Here is a 13,292-nt window from a genome sequence, read left to right as displayed (position 1 = left end):
GCCCTGGAGTGCGGATTGCTGCTTATCCCCCGAGGCTGTGGTGTTTGCAGAAGCCAAGTTTGTATTGTTAGTTGGAAATCTTTTTCTACCCATAGGGAGCACTGCTGTCGATCGTTTCCCACATCAGTCAGTCCAGTATTTACCAAGCACCCCCATGTAAACACGTACATGGCAAAATGCTAGGAGCTCAGGTCCTGTGAAGATTTGTAAGATGCGGTCTCTGCACTTAAAAGAGTGTATCCGTGGGACATGAGCAACACATGCAAGACAAAGCCCCCCACCCCCACCCCCGTCCTCTTTAAAATATTTTTATTTGCTATGTTGCAGTAACACAAGCCAGTTACGTAATATGATGCTGACAGAAGAATAGTAGGCTGGAGGACAGATTGGGTTTGTTGCCAGTCCAGTACAATGTCTTTTACAGGTGCTTCAAGATTTTTAAGGGTAATTCGGATAATATTTTATGTTTATGTTGCTTGTTGACTTTAAAACTAGCCTAAGAAGATGTAACTTCATTTATTTGATAACTACCAAGTGAGTGTATAAATAGTACGAGCCGTAGGCATTACGAAAAAAAGAGAGAGAGAGAGAAAGAATTTCCAGGTCAGGACATCAAAGGAAAAAAGAAGATGGACAACTTCAATGACAGGTTTTTCAAAATCCTACCAAAACAGAGCCAGGCTGTGATCGTGGCCACAGAGACAGTGAGGGGGCAGACACAATAACATTGTTGTCCTGTGTATTGTGCCTGCCCTGATAACCCCAGAACTGAGTCAGCAGGCAGGAGCGGAGATCCAAGCAACTCTGGACCAGAGACCCTTCACATGAAGATAGGACCCCAGAGGGCTGTATTCTCCATGTAGAGGTCAGCCGGAAATAAACCTCCCTTCCCACTTTACCTTTACCCCCTCAGGCCCTGAAAGAAAATTGCCTGTCGTGAGCCTTGGTGCTGAATGTGGTGGAGTAGGGGACTCTCCCCTGACGTTCTGTAACCACACACTCACCCTTGTGTAAGTGTGGGCATGAATTCATATTCCCTAGGCACCCTGAAGAACTTCAAACTGAGAATTTAATCGAAGGTGATCCTAAGCTAATAGTGGCCCCAGGCATCTAGTAGAATCAAATGCGTATTTTTTCTGGAAGGATCTTCCTTCAACTCAAATCTCAAATAATTCTTATAGGTAAAGGTCTAAGAACTGCGAGATCACAGTTTACAATCACAAAACAAATAAGGAAACGTGGCACCATAGTGAAAGTCAGCAAAATAGCATATAACAATCTTAGACCCACAAAGACTAAGATACTGAAATTACCAGACATACAATACAAAGTAAATTTTCTCATGTGTTTAGAGAAATTAAAAGAGGGAGTAAAAGTAGGAGTAAAATCAAAAGATTAAAATTATGACGAAGCAGATTTGAAAAAGAACTATGTCGTACTTTAGAATTGCAGAGACACAGTTAATTATGGTTTTCAAATCAATGAGTGGGCTTAACTGCAGGTTAGACCTAGCTGAAAAGATATTTAATGAACTCAAAGATATATTTAAAGAAATTACGTGAACTGCAGGACAGAAAGAAAAAGGGAGGAAAAACCGAGTGAGAAGGCCTGATAGATATTTAAATAGAAGGAGTTCTGGAAAGAAAAAAAAAAGTGAGACAGGACAATATTTGAAGGGACAATGGCTAAAAATATTCCATAACTACTGGAAGATACGACTGGCTATAGTGAATCACAAGAAATCCACTACTGAAACTTTGGAATACTACAGACAAAAGATGTTAAATTTAAGCACCTTGAGGCAAAGGTGGCTTTCCAAAGGAATCCTCCGCGGCAGCAGCGGAAGCCGAACTACAGTGCGATGTGGCCATTGATGAGAAAAAATAAGTACCCCGCCAGAAATGTATTTTAAGCAAAAGTATCTTTCAAGGATGAGGATGAAATAGACATTTTCCAACATGTAAAACCCAGACAACTTTGGCATCAGTAAACCTTCACAAAAGGAAAGATTCTAAAGAATATATTTCAACAGAGGAAGGTGATACCAGAAAAAGGTCTGAGATGCCAAAACTGACTTAAGAGCAAAGAATGTATAAAGACACTCGGGCAAATAAAAGCATAATAATAAACTATAATGACCTTGTGAGGTTAAAAAGGAGGGGGATGAAGGGGCGCCTGGGTGGCACAGCGGTTAAGCGTCTGCCTTCGGCTCAGGGCGTGATCCTGGCGTTATGGGATCGAGCCCCACATCAGGCTCCTCCGTTATGAGCCTGCTTCTTCTCTCCCACTCCCCCTGCTTGTGTTCCCTCTCTCGCTGGCTGTCTCTATCTCTGTCTAATAAATAAATAAAACCTTTAAAAAAAAAAAAAAAAAGGAGGGGGATGAAAGTACCCAACACCAGTATCAGGGTAATCAAGACAGAGGCTATGATCAGAGTTAAGTAGTCTAACTTGATCTTATAGAGTGAAAAGGTAAAGATAGTGATTAATTTTAGCTTCACATAGTATATACACAAATGCAAAAATCAGTAGAGTAACTACTAAAAGAATAGAAATTATAAAACTTTAAGGAGAAAAAGAAAACACAGACAGCACAGCTTAAGGGGCACCTGGATGGCTCAGTCGTTGAAGCACCCGACTTTTGGTTTCAGCTCAGGTTGTGATCTCATGAGCCCTGAGATTGAGCCCCACGTAAGGCTCCACGCTCAGTGGGGAGTTACTTAAAGATTCTCTCCCTCTGCTGCTCTAGTATAAATAAATCTTTAAAGGAAAACACAACTTAAACAGTAGAAATAAATAAAAACATTTGTAATCACAAAAATGTGAGTGGACTAATGTTCCAGTTAAAGTGAAAGACTGATTCAGTCAACAGATATTTAGTGAGTATCTACACCAGGCACATAGCACAGAGCGTGAATAGAACAGCCCCAAATCCTTAACTGGAGATACGGACAACAAACCGCGTTAGTAACAGAGATAGTACGTTAGATAATAGTGGGTGTTCTAGAGAGAAAATAAAACCGTAAAAGATAGAGAATGGGGAGAGTGACTTAAGAAAATAATAAAATAGTTTGCAGGTTGTGTGTTTTTAAAATGGTGCAACTGCTTTGGAAACGGCAGTTTCTCAAACCTTTAAACAGAGGGTTACCGTATGACCCAGCAGTATACACCCAACAGAAATGATAACATATGTCCAGACAAAACCTTGTACGTGAATGTTTATAGCAGCATGATTACTAATATCCAGGAGGCGGAAACAACCCCAATAGCCATCAACTGGTGAGTGAATAAATAAAACATACACACAGTGGAGTATTATTGAGCCATAAAAAGGCAGAGAGTACTGTTCCATGCTACAGCATGGAAGACCCTTGAAAACATTGCACCAAGGGAAAGAAGCCAGACACAAAAGCCCACATACTGCATGAGTCCACTCCTACGAAATGTCTAGGATAGGCGAATCTATAGAGACAGAAACTAGATCAGTGGTTGCCTAAGGCCAGAAGACACGATGAGCGAGAGTGATGGTGTAAGAGGTGTAGGGTTTCATCTTCTTTCAGTGAAAATGTTCTAGAATTGATCGTGGTGATGGATGCACAACTCTGAATATACTACAAGCCACTGGATTATACACATTAAATGGGTGAATTGTATGGTATGTGGCTTATATCTCAATAAAGCTGTTTTATTTTTTTTAAATCAATAAACAGTAAACTCAATAAGAAAATAAGCAAAAGCCACGTCCAGGCGTTTCACAGAAGAAAAAACATATATGCACAATAGATACTTGAAAAGAGTCTCAGCCTCATTCCTAATTGGGAAAATGCTCATTAAAACCACAGTAGGACACCATGTATACCCACTGGACTAGCAAGTATTTTAAACTCAGACAACCCCCCTTCTCCACAGGTAGGGGAGGTAGAGAAGCTGCCCTGGGGGTGGGGGGGTGGGAATTGGCACAACCGCTTAGGAATGTAATTTGGCATTATTTTTAGAGAGTGGAAGATGCAAGTGTCCGTGACCCAGCAGTTCCACTCCTAAGTATATAACTGAAGAAGTTCTCCCAGTTGTGTGCTGAGATCACATATGATAATAGTTAAGCAGCACTGTCAAATTGAAAACCACAAAATTGTGAAAACGAAACAACATAATATTTAGGGTTAGGAGTGTATGTAATAAACCTGTTTTAAAAAAGCAAAACAAGGGAAGGATAAACACATAATTCAGGATAGTGGAAATGGGAAGGCAGTGGGAGGGCCTCACAGGGGGTGGAGGGTAATAGTAACGTCCTTGTCTTAAACCGGCTGGTGGGATGTAGGTGCGCACTGTGGGGATGGGGACAGCGGGGTGTATTGTGACAACCCAACATTCAACAAAGATTTAGACTAACTCGGAAGTGCACATGGAGCAGTCTTCCCGTGCAGTTCAGTACTGAATGCTAACAACGCTGGCCTTACATTTCTAGAAAAGGTTAACATCTTCAGCGCTTTATATTAAGAAGTGAAAGAGTTAAAATGTTCTTATCCAGGAGAAAAAGAAAAGAAAAGAAACTAAGAAGTAGACAGAAAAGCAGCAGAACCGGAGTGTGTTAGAAAGGTGTCCAACAAAAGTGGTTAAAATGAAAAGTCTTCAGGTTCAAGGTGAGCATTTATGTGGCCACAACTTCTTCGGTCTTCAGTGGTGTGAACTGTACCAGACGTTGCTGTAAATAAAAGCCCACACTCTCATGTAGGTCACTTAGCGGCTGGTTCTGTCTTTTTCAGATCCTGCTCACACTAAAAGATGAACCGTCACCGCACACAGGTACAAGCTCTTTGCTAACCCGGCTCCTGCGGGGGGGTGACCGAGGCCGAAGCATCCACCAGCGCTGCGAGGGGTCCATGGTACTTTTTTTTTTTTTCTTTCTTTCTTTTTTTTTTTTTTTTGCTGCCTCAGTCCCCAGAGCCTTCAAGCAACAGTGGCAGTAGATTGTTGCCAACCAGCCAATCCAGACTTTCACTGAGACGACGGGAAAACACGTCAGCTGGGTTTTGACTGAACTTGGCAGTGGGGACATTCGACTGATACGTTATATACCCCATCAGAGCACACATGTATCTTTTATCCCTTTTACCCCCCATGCCCCCGACCTGCTTAGGCCTTCTCTGTCCCTCTCCTGCTACCGCACAGAGATGATATAAAACAGGCTCTTTGGCTATTTGCATTTTGCTTCCTCTTCTTCTCCAGACTGCAGTATTAAGCTTTACTTCCTACAAGCCTAAAATCCCAACAACATTATCTACCAAAGCTGTTCTTTCCTTTTCTAAGGGTTCGGGTGGGGGGGCATACATCTCAAGATTTTCAGAGAGTGAAGAAAAGTCGGTGTGCTGCTGACCACAGGAGCCATGGTAAAGGCACCCTTTGGAATTACTGATTTCTAAAATTAATAAAGTAATTCTATTTTTATTTTCTTTTTTTCCATTTACTAATTTCCCAACAATCAGTATTCACAAACAAGCCTGAAATGGGACCAACTTCTCGTTTTCTTTCATTGCTGGGCAATTTTTTAAACTTTGTCTTAGGAATGTGAACTAAAGAGATGTCTTACCCTTCCATTTGGTTTCGGCAGCTGGTGGGTCCAGGCTGTTCCCCACAGGCAGCTCCTGTACCTGGGAAGTGCGTGTGTGCACACGTCTCCATTATCAGCCCGCGGCAGACAGGTCCTCCAGGGGTCCTCAGCAGAATGAGGTGGCACAGCCCCCGACAGCATGCCTTTCCACTTGACCTCTGCTCCCTCTCCTCACCTTTCCCTGGTCCCCTCTCTGGCTTCTCCTGAAGAAAATGGTTGAAAGGTGGGGCTGCAGGGCCCACCGAAGGACTGATAGCTACCCTGGGGAGTTCCTGGGGGAGGATCCAGAGTCTGGGTTTTTCTACAACCAGGTACTCTAGACTCAGCATTCAAACCCCAAAGGAATAATGACACCCAACAAGGCAGAGAGAAAAGGGACTTTATTGACTTCTTAGTGAATGCAAACAGGTTTGAGCACATGGAAGCATTTCGTTTGCTTGTGAGGGATGAAGACTGTCGCTTGAGGGAGGGGAGAAAATGTATTCGTGATGTTCCTGAGACTTCTGGTTAGTAGTCTGAGGACCATCCTAACTGTTGGCTAACCTGGTTGTGAATTGGTTAGGAGACAAATCAGGATTCCTTCATGATTCCCTGGTGATGTGTAGAACCGGGAAAAAAGGCATGTGGATCATATGAGAAAGGATAAGAGGGCATGAGCCCAGGAAAAGAACTTTGAGACCAACTGACTGCTTGGAATTGCCCTAGGTAACATTAGAACTGGATCCTGAGGCTAATTCCCTCTTGCACTCCCCGTGTGCTTATCAGCTGTTAAGACCAGACTGCAGATCTCTCCCTCATTTAACCGAATACTTCCGTGTCATTTTTACTGGTACTGAACTTCTCTTGGTAATAAACGAGACTGATCATATGATTTCCCCCTCCAACAATGGTGTCATTTTCAGTGTCCCTCCCTCCCCTCCCCCAAAACAAGTGTGTATCTTTTCAGACAGACGGACAGTGGCTCAAGTTTCTATAGGGCCTCTAAGTGACATGTGGAATGGAGAGGCTGGACTTGAGACGCCCGCCCATATTTGTATCTGCTGATAAAGATAAGAATAGAGCTCTCATATAAAAAGAACATTTGGAATCACAATGTGTTCTGTGTTCTTTGGGATACTTCAGGAAACATAACTCATTGCCTTGGTTCATTAGGATGAGCCACAGGCCAACATTTTAGTGATGTCCTATGAGGTTGGATAAGAAGGAAGGTTTATTCTGGGGTCAAAAAGATTGGTCCCTTCGTCCTTATTTAAGCCTCAAGGAAGGACCAGTGATGTCAGATATAAGACACTGCTGCTCAAAATGTGGTTTTTAGGCAGCCTAGACCTTCCCCCAGGACTGAAGATATCTCTAGAGCTGTAGCCTGAAATCGTACATTTTTAATAAACACTTTGGGTGTTTCTCGTGCCCACTGAAACTCGAGAATAGCGATCACAATGAAGACACTCTGCAGCCGAAGGGCTGGGCATGCTTCATCCCCTCTCCAGGCCCGCTAGCTCCCTTGGGTAAGATGGACACAGTCCCGGCAACCATGATTTTAGGGCAGCGACACAGCCCCCCAAGTACAGTGGAAGTAAACGGATGCCACAGGCGATGAAGCCTGAGAGAGAAGCTCTTAGAATTGGCTGGGCATGGACCAAGCAGGAAAGAAAGTCTTGGTGACCAAACTCTGGAGTTCAATTCAGGAGAATTCCAGAAGGAGCAAGGTACACACATCTACACACACACACAGAGGCAAGAACATACCACACAGACCCTTCACCCTGCAGATTTTAGCTCCAGATAGACTTTTTCACCAACGGTAAGGTGATTTCAATAGAGGAACAGTTGTTTTGGGAGCTGCTAGACGGTTCCTCACGCATTGCAGATGGTTGCTTCAGGTGGACATTAGTACCACAGTGGAATTATGCATTGCTCTGGGGTCTATGACCGCAAAAGAGAACTATGGGATTGTACTTCCTCGCCCTCTCCCGTCCCCAAATCACTGACAAAGGGGTTCCTGGCAAGCTTACCCCGATAACAGAATAACCCTCATCTTCTTCGGCCATTTGCCACAGACCGTTTCTCTAATTCTCAACTGATCTGGAGCGTGAGATTAGATCTAAAAAATGGCGGTGTTCGTCATTTATAGTGCATTTTTGCCCACAGTTAAATGTAGGCCAAATTCGTACAACTTTCTGCAACTCTGAGCCACTGCCTCTGTGTGTCTGAGAACAAAATACTCCACGAGAAGGAAGGGAACACAAACAGTTCAGTCTTCTCAGACGGCAGAAGGCAGCACAGTGTCCCACCGTCCAGGGTACTCGCACTAAGCAAGGCATTCGATGTTCGAGATTGTCGGCGCCAGGTGCCCGTTAGTAGACATGATTGTGGGATTAAGAAAAGAGTAATCAAGGATATTTATCCGGTCAGACTTACACCTTAGAATAGGCTTTTACTGTTCTAGAGACAATCTTCCAGAAGATGAAATGATCCAAGATTCCCCAAAAATATTTATTTATACAAAGATTTTGAGAGTAATATTTGTATTTGTCTTTATATCTCAGTCTACGTGTCTGGGGCCAAGTCATTGCGTGGCGCATGCGCAACCTCCCCGCACGCCTCATCCGTTCTAGCACCTGCTTCCAGGAACACCAGATGAACACAGGGTCTGGGGGGAGGGGGAGGGGAACCCATAATGCCCCAAGACTGCACAGACCCCAAATCCAAATATGTGCGCCCTGACCTGGAAGGTGTCTAGCCATACGTCCGAGGGGAAACACGATCGAGGAAGAAGGCGAGAGGAGGGGCCCAGAGGGCAGACAGGAGGCGTTCGTTCCCACTCTCTGCTTCTGAGGTCAGCATATCCAGATGGCCCCACAGAGTTGACGGCCCGGGAACTACATTCCCCGGGTTTTTCTCCCTTTATGACCCTTGGTGCTGCTGACTGATGTTGAGAGGACAATTTGCAAAATTACAGATTCATCCTTAATCCCAGGTAGTAGGAGATACAGTTCTGGGACTTTGTCTAGGTGACCTCTCTGAAGGAAAATGCTTGCCTTGTATAATGTCATCCCGATTCCCTAGAGCAGATGTGGGGCAGCGATGAGCACATCTGACCTCAGAAGTGTCTTCCGGCCTGGCCCTGTCCCGGCCGTTCTCTGCCCTTCCTCCTCCCTAGGGTATCCCAGGTCCATTGCCGCGTGATGCGTCCCATGTCGACTTGCCATCCCTCTTCCTCTGTCCCCACCACCTCCGTCTACGTCACAGAAAATCTGTGTATTCTGAAGAGTTGGGCCTTCCCCTAACCAAACCCACACTTTCTTTACCACAGTGATTCTCAGAGCCAGCAAGAAGGAGAAATGTCCCAAAAGGGAACTTCCGTCTCAGCCGTCTGCCTGGAGCCGAAGGTGGCGGGCTCCAGGCCTCTAGGTGAGGTCTGTTGCTTTTGTGTTTCCCGAGGAGCAGGCGGTCGGGCGGTGGCAGTCCTCTGTCCTCTCTCTCCGTCGCAGGCAGGGTCTCAGCTACACTTACAGGACTTGACCACCATGTTAGACAGCTGTTCCACCTTGGGGGTCCTCCCGACGTAGTACAGGATGGTCAGGGGCTCCAAGTCCTGGGGCACACAGCAAGGTGAGGCAGATGCTTCAGGATTCAGAGTGTTGTACAGTCCCAGCACCTGGGGAGGATACGTCATTTAGAGGGTGGCAGGCCAAGCCTCAGGCCCAGAACCCTCTACCAAGTTCTGGGGGCTGCTCCAGAGACAGCAGGTCTGGAGACTGGCCATGGATGCTATTTCGGTTTGGGTGAACATCTGTACTTGTGTGAGCGTGATCAGCTTAATAAGCTGATAACAACTAGTGGGCGACTTTAAATGGATAATGAAATTTTCTTTGCTGTTAAGAAACATTCCTCTACTGGTTTTGCTAGCTGTAAGTGGTCACTTCGGGGAGACGTGATCTCACTAAATGCTGCTTTGGGCCATTGAGTAAGCGCCAGAGTGTGCAGCCCCAGACGGGCAGAAATCGTGAGCTATCAGGAAATACGTTTCACAAATGACTGCCCTATTTCTGATTCCCCTTGAGGGAAAGAAAGGCAAGCTAGTTTCAGAGTCCTGACTTCCCCCTCTCTCCCTTTCTCTTCCCATTGTTTCTTATTAGCTGCTTCTCTGTGTTTTGCATTGTCTTTCAAAATGTCTCTTCTACGTCCAAGAGGCTGGAATTCCCTGAGTCCTTTCGCTGAGGGTAGAAGCCTTTCTGCCCCAGCATCCCTTGCTGGCCATGTGCAGTACAGGGTGTGCTGGGGCCGTGAATTAATTTCCAGGATGGTACAAAAGCTTTAGACAGAATAAAAAGTCTGGTTGAAACCATGGAGGAAATTTTAAAGGGCAGAATGTGGCGAGGCAGAGTCGGGCCAGGGTGCCAAGATCAGAACCTTCAGCAAAGGGATTTTACTCGCCCTGGATCACCATTCGCTCATTCAACATTCAGTCCTCACGCATTCGTGTGAACGAGTGGCCTGGCGGGCGCGGCCCCAGTGCCCCACATGGCATCGCCCCGCTCCATACCGTGCTGTGGGTTGTGTCCGCGCTGCGGAGGTAGGGGCAAGGGCCTGAGCAGAAGTTGGCGTAGTAGCCCTTAGGTTCATGGACCCATTTCCAGCCCAGATCTTGTCGGAAGTCAATGTAGAGAGGGCGCACACAGCAATTCTCCTCCAAATTGCTACAACAAAAAAACATTTATAGACCATCAACCTGCAGGAAACCACCAATATAAACAACCTCACCAACGGCCCTCATATTTGTACCTGGAGTCCTTCCTGGTCACCCTAAGAGGTGGCCCTAATCAATGGAATCCCAGGTTCAAGGGCGTTGAGCTTATATACCATAAAAGCATTTTCTTGTGTTGAAGACCGTGATCCCAAGGACGTAATAGGCAGATACGGATGATGCGTGAGGAAGAGAAAAGGCAAAGGTGGTCCTGCCTGCTTTTATATCCTAGGTCAACGCAGAGACATAAATTGCTTCACATAAAACCAAGCACCGAATGCGTGTTCGTAGCCAGCTCAGTGTCATTGAGGTTGGTTTTCTTGTGACCTTCCCAGTGAGCGCCCAACGAGACATGAACTCGAAGCTCACACAGCTTGCTTACTACGTGAGACTGCTGAGACCGAATCTAGAGGTCATTGAATCAAAGTGTATCCTTCTGTTAGACTCGTGGACTCACCCCAAGTGTAACTATCAGGCCATTTCAATTCTGTTCCCTGCAGAAATCCATTTGGCAATAACCCTTGCCAAGTGGGCATCTAGCCTGTATGTCAAAGTCTACTGCGACCTAGAACTTACTCCTTCCAAAATCTGGCTTCCTGTGGGTTCCAAGGGTGAACCGTGGCAAACACTCTTATTTATCTATTCAAAAGCCATTCCTACCCCCCTTCTCCCTTGCCACCTCCCATTAGAAAGTCTGGAGCACCAGATACTCATTTTCCTGGCCTCCCTTGCAGGTAGGGGTGGTCATGTAACCCAGCGATGACCAATCAGACATAAGAAGTATGCAGAAGGTAAGGGCAAATTCTGGCAAAAATGATTGATTCTTTATAAAAGTCACAGATGGAAGAGGAAAGCTGCCATCTCTGCCTCTTCTCCCTTCTTCTTGTCTCGAACACAGACAAGATACCTGGAGCTTTAGCAGTCACTGTGACCATAAGCAAGAAGATGAAAAGCAAGCCAACATCCTAAGCATGGCAGACTGCAGAGAGCGAGCCTGTATTCCCAATGGCATAATTAGGCAGCCAGACCAACCCTGAGCCTGCTGCTACAGGCTTCCTGTGAATAAGAAATCCTTTGTGGTTTAGGCCACTGTTCCTTGCAGCCAAGAGCATCCATTCCTAACTGATTATGAGCCACACAGAACAAACGGACATGGCAGCCTGCAGACAGCTGGCGGCCAGCTACGTTGGCTCTACTACACCTTCAGGCTCCACATCGCTAGTTCACTCAGTTGCTCCTTATAAGGCATAGTGTTAGATCTAAAGATTTCCTAATTCAGTCTCGCCAGCTCCAGGCATTCTCCTCTCCAGCCAAACTGACCCGCTCGTGTTCCTTCCTTCCTCCTCCCATCTCCCTCCATGCCCAAACCTCACTCGTCCGTGGAGGTTCAAGTTCTGCGCCCTTCTGATCCCTTTCCTGCACCCACAGATCAGCTGCTTGCTCCAGATCCTTAAAGCACTCAGAACTTCGGACCTTCTCGTGGGTGTGCTCATTTTCTACCTTGTAGTAATTGCTGTGTGCCTTATCCCCTCCCTTGTAAATGAGGAACTGAACTATAGAAGAGAAGAGGCTCTTTCTTTCTCTCTCTTCATGGTGGCTACCTCCTACTCCTGAATTAGTTCATTAATTTCACTAGCTCAAATCCCCCTGGTACATGGAGACTGCCCTATCTCCCCTCACCCGGGGCACCACTGGACAGCTCACAGGGAACTGAGCACTGCTTTCAGAGAAAGCCCTGCATTCAACTGTCGCAGCCACTCTGGAAAACAGTATGGAGGTTCCTCAGAAAGTTAAAAATAGAGCTACTCTACAATCCAGCAATTGCACTACTAGGTATTTATCCAAAGGATACAAGAATACAGAATCGAAGGGGTACAGGCACCCTGATGTTTATAGCAGCATTTTTATCAACAATAGCCAAACTATGGAGAGAGCCCAAGTGCCCATCGACGGATGAATGGATAAAGAAGAGGTGGTGTATATATATACAATGCAATATTACTCAGCCACCAAGAAGAATAAAATCTTGCCGGTTACAACGATATGGATGGAACTAGAGAGTATTAGGCTAGGTGGAATAGTCAGTTAGAGAAAGGCACCATATGATGTCACTCATATGTGGAATTTAGGAAACAAAACAGATGAACATACAGGAAGCGCGGGAAAGAGAGAGAGGGAAGCAAACCATAAGAGACTCTTCATGATAGAGAACAAACTGAGGGTTGATGGAGGGAAGTGGGTGGGAGGATGGGCTAGATAGATGATGGGTAACAAGGAGGGCACTTGTTATGATGAGCACTGGTGTTGTATGTAACTGATGAATCACTAAATTCTACTCCTGAAACCAATATTACACTATATGTTAACGAGCTAGAATTTAAATAGAAAAAAAAAAAGGAAGTCCTGCATCATCTCCCTCATGCAAAAACACACGAAGAAGTACTTTACAACACAGGAACTACAGAGAGGCTTCGGCCAAGTCTCTGATCCAAACTGTCTTAGCAACACTCTCCTACTCATTTGCTTCAGACAGAGCCTCACAGAGCTGGGCTGTGGAAAAACAGTGGGGCTCCGGAAAAACAGGAAGATGTTGGTAAGAAGTGTTAGATCTTCTTTCCTGGAGTTGTTTGTGACTAGCATCCAGGACCCCCGTTTAGCACAGCTTAGGCCCAGGGACTGAGCCACAGCAGGCACACAGTAAGTGTTGGCTCAGGAGTTCCTGGTTGTGAGTGGGCCCAAGCTCACCGGAAGCAGTAATTGGTGTCCAGGGCCCGCTTCTTCCTCTGCCCGCCCTGGCCCGGGTTGTCCAGCCGGTGCGGGGGAATCATCATCAGGATGAGGTGAGGGTTGTGGTGGTCCTTCTGCTTCTTGAGGCGCCCTAGGTCCCCACGGCCATGATCATCCTCGCTGTCCACACCTGCAGAAGGGAAAGAGGAGG

The 13,292-nt window shown here is 45.9% G+C and overlaps 2 protein-coding genes across 14 annotated transcripts in view; one reads left to right on the top strand and one right to left on the bottom strand.

Moving 5' to 3' along the window:
• The window catches only part of TTLL5 (tubulin tyrosine ligase like 5), a 278,708-nt gene extending 272,011 nt beyond the window's left edge, over positions 1-6,697 (top strand). For 12 of the 13 annotated variants that reach the window (XM_040641619.1, XM_040641627.1, XM_040641628.1 and 9 more), the window contains 2 exons: positions 4,763-4,802; positions 4,935-6,697. In XM_040641619.1, the coding sequence (XP_040497553.1) occupies positions 4,763-4,785 (23 nt within the window). In that variant the 3' untranslated portion in view covers positions 4,786-4,802; positions 4,935-6,697. Of the gene's footprint in view, positions 1-4,762 lie in introns of all 13 variants that reach the window. The other variant, XM_040641626.1, reaches the window with a different exon arrangement.
• Positions 6,698-8,086: 1,389 nt separating this feature from the next.
• The window catches only part of TGFB3 (transforming growth factor beta 3), a 22,511-nt gene continuing 17,305 nt past the window's right edge, over positions 8,087-13,292 (bottom strand). The window contains exons 5-7 of the mRNA XM_008699440.2: positions 13,100-13,271; positions 10,154-10,307; positions 8,087-9,265 (exon numbers count right to left, since the gene is read on the bottom strand). Of these exons, the coding sequence (XP_008697662.2) occupies positions 9,107-9,265; positions 10,154-10,307; positions 13,100-13,271 (485 nt within the window). The 3' untranslated portion in view covers positions 8,087-9,106. The remainder of the gene's footprint in view (positions 9,266-10,153; positions 10,308-13,099; positions 13,272-13,292) is intronic.

The sequence above is a fragment of the Ursus maritimus genome, unplaced genomic scaffold (genome assembly GCF_017311325.1).
Source record: "Ursus maritimus isolate PB19 unplaced genomic scaffold, ASM1731132v1 scaffold_25, whole genome shotgun sequence".
In the NCBI taxonomy this organism is placed as follows: Eukaryota; Metazoa; Chordata; class Mammalia; order Carnivora; family Ursidae; genus Ursus; species Ursus maritimus.
This window is presented reverse-complemented; position numbering and strand designations above follow the sequence as displayed.